The 13,558-nt window shown below is 42.4% G+C and overlaps 5 protein-coding genes and 2 non-coding genes across 7 annotated transcripts; 1 reads left to right on the top strand and 6 right to left on the bottom strand.

Moving 5' to 3' along the window:
- Window positions 1-20: 20 nt before the first annotated feature.
- On the bottom strand, window positions 21-2,481 carry CYBJADRAFT_168027 (uncharacterized protein). Its single transcript, XM_020215183.1, has one exon. It carries the CDS (start codon window positions 2,240-2,242, stop codon window positions 488-490), a length of 1,755 nt encoding a protein of 584 aa, XP_020069986.1. The 5' UTR covers window positions 2,243-2,481; the 3' UTR covers window positions 21-487.
- A 758-nt stretch (window positions 2,482-3,239) lies between these two features.
- CYBJADRAFT_t112 lies at window positions 3,240-3,311 on the bottom strand. The gene has a single exon. It is a non-coding gene; the product is annotated as a tRNA-Glu (tRNA).
- Window positions 3,312-3,559: 248 nt separating this feature from the next.
- On the bottom strand, window positions 3,560-5,957 carry CYBJADRAFT_168028 (uncharacterized protein). Its single transcript, XM_020215184.1, is given in 2 exon segments — window positions 3,560-5,919; window positions 5,938-5,957. The coding sequence occupies 1 exon segment, from the start codon at window positions 5,699-5,701 to the stop codon at window positions 3,590-3,592; it is 2,112 nt and encodes a 703-aa protein (XP_020069987.1). The 5' UTR covers window positions 5,702-5,919; window positions 5,938-5,957; the 3' UTR covers window positions 3,560-3,589.
- A 712-nt stretch (window positions 5,958-6,669) lies between these two features.
- Window positions 6,670-6,741, top strand: CYBJADRAFT_t106. Its single transcript has one exon. It is a non-coding gene; the product is annotated as a tRNA-Pro (tRNA).
- A 456-nt stretch (window positions 6,742-7,197) lies between these two features.
- On the bottom strand, window positions 7,198-8,826 carry CYBJADRAFT_110904 (GRAM and VASt domain-containing protein; the record flags this gene model as incomplete). Its single annotated transcript, XM_020212083.1, has 2 exons — window positions 7,198-8,131; window positions 8,240-8,826. Coding segments are annotated over 2 exons (1,521 nt in total), but the record flags the coding sequence as incomplete, so codon positions are not given.
- Window positions 8,827-9,404: 578 nt separating this feature from the next.
- CYBJADRAFT_128237 (uncharacterized protein) lies at window positions 9,405-12,350 on the bottom strand (the record flags this gene model as incomplete). The annotated part of the gene is made up of 1 exon (XM_020212751.1): window positions 9,405-12,350. The coding sequence occupies one exon, from the start codon at window positions 12,348-12,350 to the stop codon at window positions 9,405-9,407; it is 2,946 nt and encodes a 981-aa protein (XP_020069989.1).
- Window positions 12,351-12,758: 408 nt separating this feature from the next.
- Window positions 12,759-13,426, bottom strand: TRI1 (Tri1p). The gene is made up of 2 exons (XM_020217162.1): window positions 13,367-13,426; window positions 12,759-13,311 (listed from the first exon to the last, which is right to left on the bottom strand). The coding sequence occupies exons 1-2, from the start codon at window positions 13,400-13,402 to the stop codon at window positions 12,823-12,825; spliced, it is 525 nt and encodes a 174-aa protein (XP_020069990.1). The 5' UTR covers window positions 13,403-13,426; the 3' UTR covers window positions 12,759-12,822.
- Between the last annotated feature and the right edge of the window lie 132 nt (window positions 13,427-13,558).

Raw genomic sequence — 13,558 nt, forward strand, 5'->3', positions numbered from 1 at the left:
GGCTCCAAACGTAAAAGTATCAAACACGTTTAGTTGATAATATAATATAAGATCACGAATTAGACGACGTATTTAGTAAGACATAAAAATTAGACATCCAAGTAGCATAGATGAAGTTCGGCCGGAAAATATTCTCTTGTTGAACACCAAGGATTTGCTGTATATTAACAGACAGATCACCATTAGATGAAAGGAATATGATACCGATTACTCCCAACGTTCTCTCAAATAAGCACAAGAAGATAAGATAGAAAAATGAAATGTGGACGTGACAAAAAGAAAAGGAACAGGAAATTAGATAAAAGAAGAAATCAGACAACACAAGAAGAACAATTCCGAAATATAAGTGGCCAGCAAGATAGCTGATAATAATGTAGTGACAAGCAGGTAAAAATTCAATGGTCCTTAATCGATAAACACAAAATGTCAATGAGATACAACTCAGTCTCAAACAATAGAGAAGAGGTAAAGAAGTCATTACAGCAATTCAACTTTTGAACCCGTTTTGGTAGTTGAAAGCAGAAGTTCTTCTTTGTCCTGGTCCTCTAACTCCCAATGGGTTCTTAGAGAATGACAACCTTATACCTCCTTTATTGGTAACCCCACCAGGTCTTGGTAAAGTTCTGCCGTATAACTCTGCCAATGCCCTTGTGGCGTATGCAATGTCTTCAAATTCAACAAAGCACATTGGTCCATGCGCATGATTGGAGGATCCAGACCCGGATGGACCATTAGATTGTTTGGTTCTAAACGAGAGCCTTCTGAATCCACATTGAGGGGAGAACAGTTGGCGAAGTTCCGCCTCTGTGGCATCAGGAGGTAAATTACCAACGTACAGCGTATTACATGGTGGGTTTTGATCAGCTGGATTAGCAGGTGGTGGTACTCTAGCCAAGAGTGATAAGTCAACTTGTGATGAGCGATTTGATATGGTTGATGACGAAGATTGTAGCGGTTGTGATGACCCTTGGCTCTGTGAATGCTGTGATGATGAAGGTTGTTGCTGTACTATTGGTTGAGATTGTTGTTGTTGAGACTGTTGTTGAGACTGTTGTTGAGACTGTTGTGACACGGGTTGTTGTGATGACGATGATGATGAAAGCTGTTGAGAAACAGGTGCTGATTGTGGAGGTGCTCCAACTTTCCCATGTTGATTTAATCCAGGTGGCAATGCCTGTGTAGACGGCGGCAACTGAGAAGTTATTTGGTTTAATGATAACTGCGACTGAACATGCGACGCCCCCAATTGTGAGTTCAACAATGGCGATGGGTTAGTGAAGAAAGTGGATCCCTGTTGAATTCTTCTGTCCCAGTCAACACCTGGTGTTTGCGGTTGTGAACCTAGGTATTGAGGGGCTGTCAAAGACACAGTGGATCCCGGTTGGCTTGACGTTTGTTGCAACGCCCATGGATCTCTAACAAACTGGTCATACTCTCTTGCATCCTGTTGTGCCTCCATCATCAACAGTGATTTTCCAGAACCATTGTGCGGTTGCTGAGTAGGCTCCACAGATTCAGAGATTGTATCATTACTGAAGGGGTCAGTGAATAAGAATCTGGATCTGTGATTCCCAATACTCGGTCTTTTCGAAGAGATCCCCAAGTTTAAGTTTGGAGGGAACCCAGCATCAGCAATTTCAGTCTTCAAATTGAAGGGATAAGTTGGACCAAATACCTGATTTGACTCCAACATTTGGGAATACGTAGATGCAGCAGCTAAACTTCTAAACTTTGCGAATATCACCGGCAAATTGTTGGAGTCTGGAGCGAGTTCAAGTCCAATGAAGTCCTTGGCAAGAGCAAAGATGCAGTAAGATTCTCTTAATGAGATATCGGAGGGGGCGTTCTTAATCTTCAGAGTATATATCGAAGAATCTTGTTGATGCTGAGGCAGCTGTTGCGGCTGTTGCTGTAGCTCTGCTGCTAACTGCTGTTGACTTTGTTGTGAATGTTGAATCTCTTGTTGTGAATGTTGATGCTGTGATGATGCTTGTTGCGATTGATGCTGTTGTTGCTGATGCTGTGATAATGACTCTTGTTGTTGTTGTTGTTGTTGCTGCTGCTGCTGAATTGCATCCATAGATAACGGTCCTCCAGATAGCGACAAGCTATTCAGGTTACTGGACAGATTCACTGGTGAAGACTGCAATGATGCCCTTTTAACCGCCTCACCAAGAAGGTGTTCATCAAACGTTTCCGACACTGGTTGTAGTGTGGGAAGGTTTGTAGTATTCAAAGACATTTTGTCTTCTCTTCTAGGTGCTTCAGTATATGGCGGTGATAACAATAGAATGGCTGCTGAAGCTCTCAATGGCTAATGATAAGCTTCTTCGTTCAATGCTTAAGAACACCACGGCGGTCTGTGTTCCTCCTTTTTTCTTCCGCTGGTTGTTGTTCTTAACCTCTCACCCTGATAAACAAAGGAACTGATAAAAAAACAGCACCACGAACTCGAAAGCAAAATCACTGCAAACAAAAAAAGCACTTCTCTCAATCACCTCTTGTACTACAAATCCGATCCAAGGTGCTCAATTCACTTTCTCTCCGCTGGAGATATCAATGCGTTTAGCTGTTTGATGGACTTTCTTTGGAGGAGTTTAGATGAAATCGTTGTTGTTGTTGTTGTTGTTGTTGTTGTCTTTAGAGAACAGAAAAGGCCACTTAGAAAAAAACACAAACAAATGCTGACGCCACGCGTGTGTATGTGAAATGCTCTGGCAACGTTATTTCTGTTTCCGCTCGACAAACACCACCCCCGAAAAATGAAAGCAATTTTATACGGGAAAGGATGATGGTAAAAACAACACCAGAAAAAGATGAATATAACAGAAGTTATAGTAGAACTAATTGACTGATTGGCTTTGTTGTGTCGTCTTTTCAATCGCAATGATTAATAAAGCTTGCGTTGATCTCTACCGGAAAATGTCTAAGAAGTTGTTTACTGTGTTTGTTTTGTTTCGTTTTTCAAGTCGCCCGTTGTAGCTTTTTGGAGGCGAGAATGCGAAAAAAGGACGAAAAAAAAGTGGGAAATTGGAGAAATTCTCGTTGTCAGGGAAATTCAGATGTGTGTTGTGTGGGCTGGAAGTGTCTTTTCGCAAAAAAAAATTTGCATGGGAAGGCTGGGTGAGCGTGCATATTTCCCTTTTCGGGTAGTTTTTTCAACGGCAAAAGAGATAATCGTTCGGTTTGTGGTTTAGTCCGGGTAACAGGCCATATGCAAAAAGCCGTTAAAAAATATGCTCCGATACCGGGAGTCGAACCCGGGTCTGCTCGGTGAAAGCGAACCGTGCTAGCCGTTACACTATATCGGACGTGTTATGAACGATGGTGCTGAATTTTCCTACCGGATGCTGAAAATGTGATCTTCTACACTATCTATCGTCGCCTATAAGCTACACCTTACGACACGTTGAATAGTGGGACATGCACAGTTAGTGGAAGATAAGACTGACAACACACACTCCTGGTTAATCTCGCGTGTATTGCATGCACCCTTTGATGCTTTACCACCTCCCTCCAATGCCATGTCTTTGTTCACGTACGCACTCCTACAGAGATCAAGCTATCCCAATAGAAATATTTAAACCTTTTATACAACGTATCCTCCTCTAGTTGGGTCGGAAGTGACTGCAGAGAGCGGTACATATTCACTATCGGTATCGATTAGCTTTAACACTTCTTCAATATGATTGTAAAACTTTTCGCCATAGAGCCCAGTAATACCGGAATCTCTCAGACGTTCACGTATGCCGTACTTCGTTGGGACTCTTATAAAATAACACTTTATTCCCTTCTTCTTGTACCCATCGAGGATTTCATAAAAGATCTGAGCAGCTGATGAGTCTAGGTACGTCATTCCATTCATATCAAATAGCACATGGCTATTCATATACTCGTTCCTTAACCGTGGTGCACCAGGGTGAACTTTTGCAGACCCATAACGTTCTAGTCTTAAGAGCCTCAACTTCAGGTCAGAAGTGTTTGAAAATGTCAATGGCTCTGCGATTTTAACGATAAGACACCCTTCGATCTCTTCAAGGACATTGCCATCTTCTTCGGGCAAAGGCTCATCTGCATTCATGAAAGTACTGGTGCCTGGAATTCTACCCAAGATTTGGATTCTGGAATGACTAGAGTTTCTGATGACTCTAATTAGCGAATAGCCAACGCCAACAGCGATTCCCGCCTCCATGGAGTAGAAGATACTCACCAACACGGTGATACAAAAGGTTAAAAGTTCGCTATAACCTTTTGCTCTCCAATGGAACATGATATCACTTGGTGCTTCATCTAATAGCTTCAAACCGACAATAGAAGTGATCACGGATAGTACACAGGTTGGTAAGAAACAAATGAACTTCAAAAGGCAGAATATTGTCAGTAGAGTGACACATCCCATGATCAAACCAGATAGTGTGGTCTGTGCACCACTCAATGCATTAATACGTGATCTTCCATACCCACCAAATGCAGGAAGAGCACCGATTATACCTCCAAATACGTTTATAGCACCCAAAGCAACAAGCTCTCTGTTAGAGGATATTTGCAAATCGTAGATCGAACCCAGTGATTTCGATGCGGTTGTTGATTCAAAGAATCCCAATGTGGCAGCGAGAAAACTCCCTGACATGAGACTGTGGTATAAGGGTAACATCTTGGAGGTCAGAGGGTTATTATAGGTGAAGTTGTCTGTTGGGATTCTACCAACAACTTGGACACCTAGTGATTTCCAATCGTTGAGATAGCACAGTAACGTTGAAATAACCACAACAATTAAAATCTCTGGAATAAATACTAAGTATTTGTAGCCATGTGCTATGTACCTCTTTTTGAGATGGCCGACAATAAATAAAACGAGAAATGAAGCCAGGCTGACGAGTGAAGTTGGTTTATGAACGTACTTCAAATGGCCAATCAAATAGCCAAACTTCTCGTATGGTGAGCCAAAGTGGTTTGGAATGTCTTTGCTAACAACTCTTAGCCCTAGCTCGTCAAATAATGAGTTTATAATCATAACAAGGCCAACAGCACTGATGAATCCTCTCAGTAGAGCTCTTGAAAGCACATTGTCCAAGAACCCAAACCTACACAGTCCTGCTCCTAGGAGGTAGAATCCACCAATACACGACATGACACTGACGAGGTCCACTGGGTCCAGGGTTTCATCATGGGCGAGTAAGGGACCCACAGCCTCGCCAACAACCAATGAAATGGCTGACTCAGGTCCAACAATCATCTGTGGCACAGAGCCAAACACTGCATAGATGATAGGTGGGATTGCCAGCGAGTACAGTCCACATAGCGCTGGCACATGAGCAACAGAAGTGGCATAAGACAAAGCTAAGGGGATTTGGAACGACGCTAGCGAAAGACCAGCAACCAAGTCACCTATGAACTTTGAAAAGGTGTAACTCGGGATCCAGGAGTAGCACGGGAGATAGTACTGTAACTTCTGTGAGAAGTTAACCTCGAATTGCGACTCTGTTGAACACGACGATGTCGAAGCGCGGCGCCGTATCTGTATGCTCATTGGAGACTGTGACCTCTGTTTTGATGTATCTCTCAAAACAGACACCACTGTCCGAGGTCTAGAGCGGGAAACGCCAGTAGGCGACTTGAGATGGGAGTGCAGTGATTCGTAAGTCGAGGGCTTGCCTGGACTCACCAGAGGATCGCTCTCGCTTCTGTTCATGCTCGTCATTTTCGGCTGTTGTTGATGCTGGTATACGTGGTAATGACTTTGTAGCTAAACTCTAAGCCATCTGTTGACCCGCTGCGTATGTATTCCTCTCTCTGTTCTGCTCTTTCCTTCTCCCTGTTTCTATAAGCGTTTGTATTACACGCTTGAAATCATGAGCAATGCTGGTCACGGTGGTTATAAATTTGCTTAGAGGAAAAGGAAAAGGAAAAGGAAAAGGAAAAGGAAAAGGAAAAGGAGCTGATCCAAGCCAAATGTGTTAAAATTCCTGCGGGTTGATTTTTGTATGAATTCATCTTCTCAAATCCTGCAATAGCCACAGTAAAGTGTGTTTCTTTTTTCGGTATAAACACATAGAACAATAACAAATAGGCGGATAATACTCAGTTGTGTGTGTTTTCCTATCATGGAGGCGGAATTTGAACTGTAGAGATCTGCTACAGAGATAACAGAGATAACAGAGATCACAGAGATCACAGAGATCACAGAGATGGTGGAATATATCTCCGCTACACAATCGGAACCACAGTTCAAAGTGATGATAATGTATACACATATTTGCACAGAGGTGGAGCAGTTGGTCCCGAGAAGCCAACATTTCACACGTCACGTCAAGGCGATCGAACTCTCCCGGCGTGCTAAACGGTTCCAAACTCCTTCTCTCGCACCGTTTCTCTAGAACGCTCCCTTTGCGCTCTTCCTGATGAGACTTTCAGCCCTGTGGCTGCTTTTAGCGTGTTGGTTCAACACGTGCAGTTCAATTAGTGGGCTCAGCGTCCTGGGTATCTGGGTTGCATGGTTCAATGAGTTCGGGTAAATGGACCGTACATCTACATAGTACATCTATTCGTTCAGTAGTTGAGCATAGGACGGTTCGATGTATTTGGTGGCCAGGGTTGTCAGAAATGTCCTGTTTGAAATGTCTGACATACTCTTCCCGGCAAAGCACGTTCTTTCGTTGTTTCATAATCGGCCGCGTGGTCTAGTGGTATGATACTCGCTTTGGGTGTGAGTGGTCCAGGGTTCAATTCCCTGCTCGGCCCTTTTTTTTTGCAACTTGGGGAAATACGGTCACGTGATCACGTTTTAAAGAACTCGAATGTTGTCACTATGTATATATGATCCTTTAGTTCTACCAGGCACTACAACTCTTTGAACAACCTATCTAACTCATCATCGTCATCTCATAATAACGCACTAATTGCATCTTTCAAAACTTTGAGATTTTTCCGTCTTTCATCATCTTCAACTCCATTTGCGTAGTTATGCAAACTCAACTGGAATTGATTTAACAAATCCTTAGTTTGCTCCAAGTCTAAGTCACCTGTGGTCCATTTCGTTATAAACACATCTATCTCCCTTTGCAGTAAGTCCAACTCTTCGCGACGAGATTCGTTTAAAGTGCCAATTCTGTCGTCCAGCCAGTTCCAAACAACGGCTTCACTGTTAACTCTTCTGGATGGGTCACCTTCAATGCTGTTATCATTCCCATCAACAAAGTCAAATACGAGACGAGAACTTCCGTTTAATCCTCTCAGAATTTGGAACTGAAGAACAACAATCAATGATAGTAACACAATGACCAATACATTGAAAATAGACACGCCCTCCAATATGGTGGTGATCGGTGAAGTGGAACGCAATACTGTCTCCACTGGAGAACCCCCTAGTTCAGCCTTCTCTTGTTCTTCCTGTTCTTCCTCGTCTGCTTTAACAGCTGTAGAAACTTCCTCGGTACTTTCTTGAATATTTTCCTCCAAAACCTCTTTAATCTTATCTAGTAACGCCTTTGCAGCAGATTCCTGCCCACCTTTCGTACTCTTCTCAATGATACTTTTCATCCAACTAGATCCAGTCCAATGAACCCAGTAAGAGATGACCAAGTCTGTGGTATTTCCTTTACCCCAGGTCATAATATATCTTGTCTTTACACAGAATGCGTTTCCTGATGGAACGTCAGGTGTCTGGGTCGTGTTAACAACGTTTATGTAACCATCAGTATCGTAATGTTCAATGGTCTCAGTTACTATACATCTGGTCTGTTTAGGACCAACTGAGTAGTTCAAATCCTTGATATATTCATAATGTCTTTCTTTCTTCTTGTCCGCATTGGTTTCATATTCAGAAACGTCACTAAAATCTCGGGAGTCCTGTGTCCTCAAAAACTCATTAAGCATTGTGAAGTTAGATCCAAATAAGAACTCGTATAGAACACCTGGTGGACAATTCAGATTAACCCTGGCCAATATTGTTTCCTTGTTATCCTCTGGTTTGTACGGACAATGTGTTACCCCGTGCCCATGAGTACCAATATACGAGTACTTCGAATCTGGCTTTAAAACGTGAACTTTTTGACTTGAAACCTTTTCCTCCACAACTTCAGAGTTGTCAGTCTGTTCTTCTTCAACGTCGTCGCTTGTCATTGAAGACTTTCTAGAATTGTCACTGTCGAGTGACATTAGAGCGCCCCCATATGCAGTGTACAAAGAAGAATCCTGATCTAAATCAAGTCCCTTTGATAGAACTGGCATACCATTCAACTGTAGCAACGATGAGACTTGAGATGTTTGTGTATCCCCTGAGTGGTCGATTGTTGAAGGTACACCTCCAGATGCTTTCCAAACAGTTTCAAGGAATTCGAAAACCCCATCTCTTGAAATAAAGCTTGCAAACGAGTTCTTACCTTCTTTAGAGGATATAGCGATACCGTTAGGGAATAAACCAACAGTTGAAGTCTTTTCAAAGCCTGTAATATCAGGTAGTGGTATCACCAAATTAGTCACCCATCCCAACAAATTGGAATTGAAACATATGTTATGCTCGGAAACATAAACTCGTCCTTGGAGTAGGATATCACGGCTCAGCGCACAACTGAAATCATCCAACAACCGATCGCTTTGCGAAACAGATTTGAATAGCTTGTGGAATTCTTCGTTACGTGGGATTGTAGCGTATCTGTAATCGGTATCTTTGAATTTCTCTTCGACGTATAGGTTTGTATCGTAGGAAAACGTCGTATACGGTTTGGGTGCCTCTGTCAGGGGCGAAGTAATATCGATAGAGCTGGTGCTTGCACCTCTTTTCTTCGCCCTTGGAGTTCTTCTATAACTCATCATAGTGGGCGAAGTGACAGAATTCGTGCTCTCATCCTTCTTCTCAGATAGAGAGGTAAGAACGCTATCTAAAAACCCAGAATTCGACCTCGGTGTAGCAACTTCTGTTGGAGCCTCAGCGTGATCCTCTGTGGTAAATGGTCCTGCAGGCGAGGACTTGGTATTTACAGTTGAGCTGTTACCGTTGACACCAGCAAACTTACTATCATTGCTGGACTGTGACGTCCTCCGTATCAACCCAACGCTCTTGTTGATATCCCTGTCGGAGCTATGCTTCGACACATAAACAGGTGCTTGTAGCCTCTTCTCCAGTTCTCCTTGTGAATCTTGTGCCTCTGGAGAGCTTGATAGTGACCAAACACTCTCATTGACGAGTGGATCATCCATGACAGTTAAAGCTATCAACTCCTTTTGATGTTTTAAGTATGGAGGATCGTTCAATTTGTACTCACAAATTCACTTGTTTTTCTCCGTTTTGTCGTAAAAGACTCACAAAAAAAAGCAAACCCGGGGTACTACAGATATCAAGCACATATAGGCAAGAACAAAAACAGAGAGAGAATGAGAGGAAATCGTTTTGAAATGTACTTGCCTCACTGTTTTCTCATTGCTAACTTCGCTAAGCGTTCCGTCGCTACACTGTTCAGGACCCTTGCGCGTTCTTTCAGTCTGCTGTGTACGAAATCCCTTTCATCTTTACAGATGAGAATTCTCAAAACAGCATCCTCGAGGTCCAATTGTGAGCTTTGTGATTTGGGTGTGCTCTGTTCTCTTCTCTTTTTTGATCCGAATGCAACAATGGTACCGGATCTCTTGAAGGGATCATCTAACATGACGTTGCGTTCCTTTATGGCACTGATACAGGCAGGTGTCCATTCATCAACGAGGTTCTTGAGCCTTGTTGCTGACATGTCGTAATATTCGACAATTTGGTGTAGTTTCTTGTAATGCTTGTTGTGCATAACAGTAAGAGGAGGCCCATTCCCATTGTTGTGGAAAAATTCCACCAGGGAATCTAGCCATAGTTGAATAACTTTGATTTCGTCCAATGTCAACACTTTACCATAGCCCGGTATGCCTCGATCAATAACAGTGAATGTCCATTTGTTGTTGAGTTGAAGTTTCCTGGATGCGCTCAAAGGAGGTAAAGCCAATGAATCGAGTGTGTCAAGAACAATGTTCCATGATTGGAGCATAACTTTGATTAACAACTCCGGAGTAAGGGTCATGGCCAACGTTTGTAGGTTTGCATTAAGATAATCGTATAACGGCTCAAGTGCGTTATACGCAGATGCGGGATCAGCAGAAGAGCATAGCTTCAAGGTATCCCTTGACAAGCACTGTGTGATAAAGACAGAAAACTTGTCAACAATTTTAGAGATAACCATATCAACGGATCTTAAGATTGTTCTGTGTGCCTTTCCCATGTAAAAAATTGCATCGTTCTTCTCAGATTCTAGAGATATCTCCAGGTTCAATGAACCTTGGATATCAAAATCTTTGGTCATAGATACTGGCTCACCGTTTGGACTGAACCTTTCTGGATTCAGGAAGACCAATGCACGTCCAATCATCTTATCATACTGAGATGAAGACTTCTCCCAAAGTGAGAATGATAGTTTAACTTCTTCGTGAGTCTCAAGTTCAAAGATCTGATCAAACCTTGGGTTAATAGTATTGGTCGATAATGTAGTACTTCCAATTTCCATTTTTGTCGATGTGTTATTTATGCTGACATATGTGCTGGAATTGGCATCTGATGATTTAATGTTTTCTGCATCAATGACTCGTATGGTGAAAACAGAGCTTCCTTTCTTCTGTGCAACGTTCTCAAGTGTATCGTGCAAGATACGCCTGACTTGCTCTGGATTTATGGTCATTTCCAGTTGAACAAGTTGATGGACTAACTCCGATAAATCATTCAACACAACACAGGTCTCAGTCTTGAAGTTAAAAGGTTGTGGAACCTGGGTATTATTTTTGAAAATCCAGAGTGATTTCCTCTTATCTTCAACAGTGACTGGATCACGTAAGTCATGTTCAACTTTGCTGATAAGAGTAAAACAGTATGTACTGATTGACTGGGAGAAGTGCTTCAGCAACTTTGTGTAGACGTATGCCAGTTGAATATCGTTCTTCCAATGGTACTTCTGAACTAGGGACCACATTTCATTTACCATCTTCTTAACATCCAGTGCACTTTGGCTGAACATTCTTCCAGCATCACGATCCATTGGTTGGAAATTATCCGCTTCGATGGCTCTTTCTGTAACAGGAATGAAATTTTCTCCTATATCATCTGTAAATTCGTCAAAGTATTGGAAGAATCGTTTCTCCAACTCAATTGGAAATGGGTCTTTTGAGATTTGAGAATAGACGTCCCTCAATTGGTTCAACTGACTGTAGCAGTCCATGGCTTCGACGTTATTCACTGGTGACTTCAGTGCATAATGTTCAATATGTTTCAACATGTTCTTAGTATCCTCACCAAAGAATCGTATGAAGAGCAATGCACATTCCCTTGGAATATTTATCTGGTCTAACAAAGGTTTAGGGTACCTCTTCTGCAAAGTTCGAACCATTTCGTAAATTTTATATGAGACGTCTTCAATATGATTAAACGAGAGGGAATTGTCTCTTGGTACTGATTGTAAAAATTCAACGTATTTCTTCTCCGTGGTCGATAACAGTGTGTTTTTCAGTCTTTTCATCCATCTGGGAGATGGAATCTCTTGAAAGAATGAGTAGTATATCTGAAGTAACGGGGAGAACTTGGGGAAGGTGAAGATGTCTTGCAATGTCGAACGCAATTCCATCATTAGCCTATTGAGAGATTCATCCCAGTTCGCATCATTTTCTGACTTGTTATGTTTGGTCCATAGAGGGTCCACGTCTGAGCAGATTGTAAAGATCTTCTCTGAAAGTTCCGTGCTGTAGAAATCCGATTTTAAAACAGTTTCATTGGCAACTTTGTGCAAAATTACGTTTCTCGAGTTCTGGTCAATTCTCCAATATTTGCAACATTTCTCAACCAATGGGAAACCGCCGTATAGCGTATCGTTTGTAAACATATGCTTTATCAAATCTTGTAGTGCCATCTCCGGATCCTGTGGTATTACACCTCCTCCCATTGCCTTCCCCTTCATGAGTCCGTTTATCTCGGAGATCTGTATATTTCTCCATTCGAAATACAGCTCAGGTGTATCAAAGGAGTCAGGGTTGACCCTGTACGTGTTCGTGGTCAGTTGTTGTTTCATTGTCGTGAGGTCGCCATACCAATTACTCAGTGTCAGCTTGGGCATAGAATCGACTTCTCGTTGTAGATTGACAGGATCCAAGGCATACACACGTATCAGAGTTTGTGAGTCTCTGATCTGTGATACTTTATACGTAGGATTGCATGCCTCTCCGTAGAAAGTTTCCAGCTTGAGCAGGCACTGCTCTGGACTCTTACACCTCTTCAACACCCTCTTCACCACATCCAAAAAGTCCTCTAACGGGAGAGCATCTTCACCCAGCAGTTTTTGCTCTTTCTTCATCAGCGTGATGTACGCCATAATGAGCTCTTCTAGCGTGTATATTCGAAAGTTCGGCGCAAGCATATCGTTGTAGAGATGAAGCATCGATCTCTTGGACAGTTGAGAATACATCGTCTTCATTATAGCGATTTTCTGGAGCTCTTGTTTCAAAAGCGGTATGAACCCTATGGGCAGCGTTGCCTTCACGATGTTGGAGACTTTCCTGAACTTGGGATCCTGTTGATGCTCCAATAGCAGCAGTTGAAGCACAGGTCTATATGACATCTTAACGCCGACGATGTAGCTAAGCGCTGTGGTGTTTGTTTAGCCGCCGATCGGTTCAAGACCTTTGTTTATTTTTCGGAAATGTTTTGATGTTTTGGGCCGTTTACTGTTACTCCACGGTGTTTCTTTGTCTACAAATTTGTTCAGATTCAATGATTAAACAATTAAATACAGGCTGGTTATTAGGTATGATAATACAAGTACTTGTTCATTCGTCATCTTTGTACAAATGCGCACTTAGTGCTTTGTTCAGCTTGAACATGGTCGTCTTCTTACCAAAGATTTCACTCATCTTGTCATCGCACAAGATTTCTCTTCGATCGTTTGGATTCTGCAAGTTATGCTCCTTTATATAGTCCCATACTCGCTTCACCACTTGTGTTCGAGGCAGTCTAGTCTCACCCAGCAGGTTGGTGAGTTTGGGGCTCAGATTCAACTCTAACGAAGATATTGAGGTCGTTCTAGGGACAGTGGACTCACTCTTGACCTGTTTCTTTCTCTTGGCGACTGGCTTCTTCACCTTTTTGGGAGCAGGCTCTCCAGACGATTCCCTCTCCTCGTACAAATGGAATCGTGATAAAATGAGCTCGTTGATCTGAGCTTTATTCTCTACAAATTCCACTGCATACAGTTCTTGTAGGGCCTTTCTTATCCTCTTCACTGAAACCTGCTCGAAATCGGAAGCCGAGAGAATCGCCTACTCGATCCTTGTTAGTACAGCATTTTCCAGAGACCCCACGTCCCATACTAACGTCTATCATAGGTATGTATCTATCCAACGAGGTCATCGTCCTCACCACAGTCCATAACGCTTGCCGGTAAATCATAGCGGTAAAGTATTAGGGGACAGTAAAACATTTACGAGGTAGCGGAAAGCGTGAATAGTACTGTGATTATGTAACATCTTACTAAGCGAAATGGTTATGAAGCGTTTGGCTTTTTTT

Source organism: Cyberlindnera jadinii (assembly GCF_001661405.1).
Source record: "Cyberlindnera jadinii NRRL Y-1542 unplaced genomic scaffold CYBJAscaffold_8, whole genome shotgun sequence".
Lineage (NCBI taxonomy): Eukaryota > Fungi > Ascomycota > Saccharomycetes > Phaffomycetales > Wickerhamomycetaceae > Williopsis > Williopsis jadinii.

Excerpts from the sequence above, each read along its gene's own strand:
- CYBJADRAFT_168027 (XM_020215183.1), bottom strand. The coding sequence starts at position 2,242 with ATGTCTTTGAATACTACAAACCTTCCCACACTACAACCAGTGTCGGAA.
- CYBJADRAFT_168028 (XM_020215184.1), bottom strand. The coding sequence starts at position 5,701 with ATGACGAGCATGAACAGAAGCGAGAGCGATCCTCTGGTGAGTCCAGGC.
- TRI1 (XM_020217162.1), bottom strand. The coding sequence starts at position 13,402 with ATGACCTCGTTGGATAGATACATACCTATGATAGAC. Across the intron at positions 13,312-13,366 it reads GATACATACCTATGATAGAC|GCGATTCTCTCGGCTTCCGA; the intron begins GTTAGTATGGGA and ends AGGATCGAGTAG.